This window comes from Fusarium poae, chromosome 1 (assembly GCF_019609905.1).
Source record: "Fusarium poae strain DAOMC 252244 chromosome 1, whole genome shotgun sequence".
Taxonomy (NCBI): Eukaryota; Fungi; Ascomycota; class Sordariomycetes; order Hypocreales; family Nectriaceae; genus Fusarium; species Fusarium poae.
The window spans coordinates 11,963,982-11,968,012 of record NC_058399.1 but is presented as its reverse complement, the minus strand read 5'-3'; the positions used below and the strand labels follow the sequence as shown (position 1 = coordinate 11,968,012).

Here is a 4,031-nt window from a genome sequence, read left to right as displayed (position 1 = left end):
GCTAGCCATTTTCTTGGAGTAAGAATAACCCGAGACAGGAACTCAAGGCTGATCTACCTTTCCCAGGATGCATATTTTACCAGAATACTGAAGAAATTCGGCTTAGAGGATTGCCGACCGGTCAAGACCCCGATGGAGCGAAATTCACTCTCGACACTGCAACCAAGAGACAATGGCGACTCGGCTTCTCCAGAAGAACGAGAAGACTATAGCTCGAAAAACCGGCTCGTTGATGTATGGAATGACCCAAACCAGACCCGATTTAGCTTTTCTTCTCTCGGTACTCTCGAGATACATGTCGAATCCATCACCAGCACATTCACGACTGATCAAAAGAAGTCTTCGCTATCTACAGCAGACAAGAGACCACGGCCTAGTGCTTGGGGGCGTCAAGAAAGATCCTGAATCCGCTTGGAGCATCACAGCTTGGGCCGACTCAGATTGGAAAGGCGACACCGTTACGGGAAGATCGACGTTCGGGTGGCTCGTTCAACTTGAAGGGTCTACAGTCTCATGGAGGGCCAAACGGCACGAAACAGTAGCACTATCGACCACTGAGGCTGAATATACAGCACTCTCCCAGTGTGCCAGAGAATTGGCCTGGGTTAGGAACCTCTTTTCTGAACTGCTCCTTCCGCTACATATGCCCATCCTACTGAACGGCGACAACCAGGGTTCCCTAAAGCTATGCAGAAACCCTGAGCTCCACCAAAGGACAAAGCACATTCCGTTAACCGAGCACCATATCCGAGAAGAAGTTGAAGCCGGGAACATTGATGTGCAATACGTTAGCACACACGAGCAGGTAGCAGACGGACTCACTAAACCGTTGAATGCAGTCAGTCATGGCCACTTTCTAGAAGCCATTCGAGTCAGTGCATGTCCGATCGAGGAAGCAGGTCGTATTATTTGGAGTACTGAAGTCCACGATGACTCTGTACCCTGAAGACAAGGTGGATGGGGGCGTGTTGGAAAATCCGGGGATCCCCCTTCCTTTCAGGGTTTAGACTGTCAGACTGAAAGTCCTAGATTTAGAGTTCAAAGTCCTAGATGAAATCATCTAGAGATATAAACCCGAGAAGAACTCTCATATCAATAATGAACAATCAAGTTTTATAAAAAAAAAAAACATTTTCACCCAGCACTACTGCGCAATATAAACAATACCCGTTCCGTTACATCCGCATCGAATGTTGGTATGCCGTATGGCGGTGGGCTTCCCGAACGCAGGTGGCCACCAGCGAAATCACCTTTGCTGAATGTGATGGCGTGAAAGCTTCTCCCGACTTCTCTGCAAAGCTTCTGGTATGCTTCAGGTTCGTGGTCTTCAAGTTCCCTGGAAAACAGATGTGCTACTTCTTTCGTATAGGTCCAAGTGTAGGCATCGCTCTGCTTCATCACCAAGCGTACATTGCCAGGTTCTAATTTGATACCGGTCCTCCTCTCTACTCTTTGTTAGGGGACACGAGTTCGGTTATCGTGGGTCATATACTCACCAATATGTGCTGTAAGCTTGTCCCTGCATCTTCGTAAAAGCAACCTGTCCTTGCTTGTATCTCTGGCGACACCATCGACTGCTTGGTATGAACCGAGTTGCTGCATATTCGATACTGTTGACTAGATCTTGGAGATGTGCGATGGGGTGATTCTGATCGCTTTGTATCCCTTTTCACTGTCTAGTGTATTCAAAGCGCATCTGATGGAAAGTGTCGTGGTTTTTAACTCTTCAAATCGCATATCGCAAGTAATTTCACCTCAGATGGATGCAAAAGGACTTCGTGGACTGGAGTCCGAACATAGCGGTTTGCTTTACGTTTCAAATACGCCAATCGCATAGATAAACTGCTACAAAGTCTAAGAATGAAGTCGCTCTCACGTCGAGGAGACCTTCCTTGGCTGAAAGAATATACTGCAACTTTTTCTGGCCAGGCAAGGTGCTCGATTGTTATGATCTACTATCCATGACAGGGCCATTGGTGGCCATTTTCAAACTCTGTGCTCATACGGCGCCGTAACGCTGATTTCTCGTCTCTGCAGTAGCAAGAGCCTGCTTATGGCCCTATTCTGTGTGTCTTGCACGCCATGCATCCAATCAACCGTACTCTTCAGAACTTCTAGCTCCCTGCACAATTCTTTCATTTTTTCCTGCATGTCAAAATTTGAGTCGAATGAGTCGTATGTGGGAGAGACGTCCAATGCGGGCTCGTATCCACTAGAAGTGGATTCAAGCTGCTGAATGTCCGGAATGGGATCAGTTTCAGGACAGGGAGTAAAGGGACGCTCATGGCTCGGTGGAGTGTAATAGTCAGGCAGGTCCTGCCCATGATCAATTGTCCATTTCTCGCTCTCCGATTCAAGGCCTTGGAGTTGAAATGGTTGCGGAAGCGGTGACGTCATTTTCACATCCGGCGGGTGGAAAGAACAAGACAAGGTCGCAGTCTTTCCGGGCGTTCCAAGCATACTTATAGTTATACCTGCAACGTTATTGCAAACTCCCAATGATCAGTCCTTTGAACTCCTTGACGCCTCGATTTGATCGCTCTCTGAAAATCCGTTTTTGGCTCAGACGGAAACGGGTACAGGAAGGATAAGGGGTGCGAGATACGCTACTATCATAGCCCTTGCACCATATTCAATCAATCAGACTCCCACCAAGACGTGAAACTAAGGTGTCCGGGCCACAATAGAAATAGAAAAGGGTGCGTCGAGTGCCTCCGTGGTAATTTCAGACTATATTACTCCTATGTACTGTAGTGTAGCCCGTTTGTCTGACTTTCCTCAAAACCGCAGCCACTTGTGGTCACTCCTTTTACTGTACCTATGGCGAATTCAAGCCTTGAATCTCTCCTCACAGTACTGTAACCGTGTCTACCATGTTCGTAATAGGCTGCCGTGTTCTCGGCTTTGTCGAGTCGCTATGAACCAGATCAAAATCGTGTTGTCGCCTCCAAAACTTGTTGTTACGACATTGACACGTACTGCTCCAGATAGCGGAGCATCTAAAGACAAAAAGAAATGATCAGCCTCACAAGGCACACTTGGTCGTTGTAACGAAATAAAGACGCTGATACCTTTTGAGGGCATTTCTTGCATAAAAAGTCCATCTTCTGCTTGGTTTTGTGGCCTCCGGGCCAGGTAACGTAAATCATCAAGTCTTCTATGTTGTCTCCCTGACAGCCATCGATGTGAAAACTTTCGTTCTCCCACGTGCCCCGAGGAGGCTCCCACGTCGACTTCGGTGTGCGGCTTGGGCGGGCAAGGCAATAACTCTCACTCCTCTTGCCTGGTTTGATGCTGGGATTAGTGCCTGTCGGACTTGGTCGCTTGTTCGCAGACTTTCTAGCTCTTTTCCGCCGCTTGGCGAGGCTTGCAAAATAATTCTCCACCAACGCGTCGCCTCCGATTCTGTCCCCAATAGTCAGCCCAGTGGGTAAACGGCATGAGAACCAGGTAACTGACTCAAGATTCTCCTGGGGTTCCCATGTCTATTCCTTTCTGCTCTCGTGTCCCTGCCATTTGATATGGAAGTATGTGCATCCCTTTGGCCCATTAGTATCATGTGTGCAGAGGTCGTTGGAGATGTGAATGTTTTGAGTACAGGTATTTCTCTGACGTTCATTGTCTTCTAAATGTATGAGAGGGGGGAAGTGGACAAGTCCATTGAGAAGAAGTTTTTAGTGGCACGGTAAGCGCGAAAGTTGGGGAAAGGGGTAGCCGATCGAATAGAATCATCCTTCCTACCTTTTCATCATCGAAGTAGTGATCCTGGATGGAATCTACCAAGTATCTTATTGAAGTCAATATGTATCTCACGGCCCCAACCGCAGGCTGTGGGAGAGGTGGGTGTTGTGTTATTGCCACTCACATGCCATTATTCTCCTGGCCGTCCCCTTTAGCTATGGTCATGACACACCAGGATTGGAGATATGCGCACACGATGCTAAGCGGTCTGTACACTGATTTGGCACTGGACGAATTGAGAGATTTGCGTGGATACCTGTTGCAGAGCTGAGGGTGTAGTCAAAACAGTA

The 4,031-nt window shown here is 47.9% G+C and overlaps 1 protein-coding gene across 1 annotated transcript; it reads right to left on the bottom strand.

Moving 5' to 3' along the window:
• Positions 1-1,134: 1,134 nt before the first annotated feature.
• On the bottom strand, positions 1,135-1,602 carry FPOAC1_003889 (uncharacterized protein; the record flags this gene model as incomplete). The annotated part of the gene is made up of 2 exons (XM_044848444.1): positions 1,135-1,445; positions 1,497-1,602. 2 exons carry the CDS (start codon positions 1,600-1,602, stop codon positions 1,135-1,137), a joined length of 417 nt encoding a protein of 138 aa, XP_044714360.1.
• Positions 1,603-4,031: the final 2,429 nt, after the last annotated feature.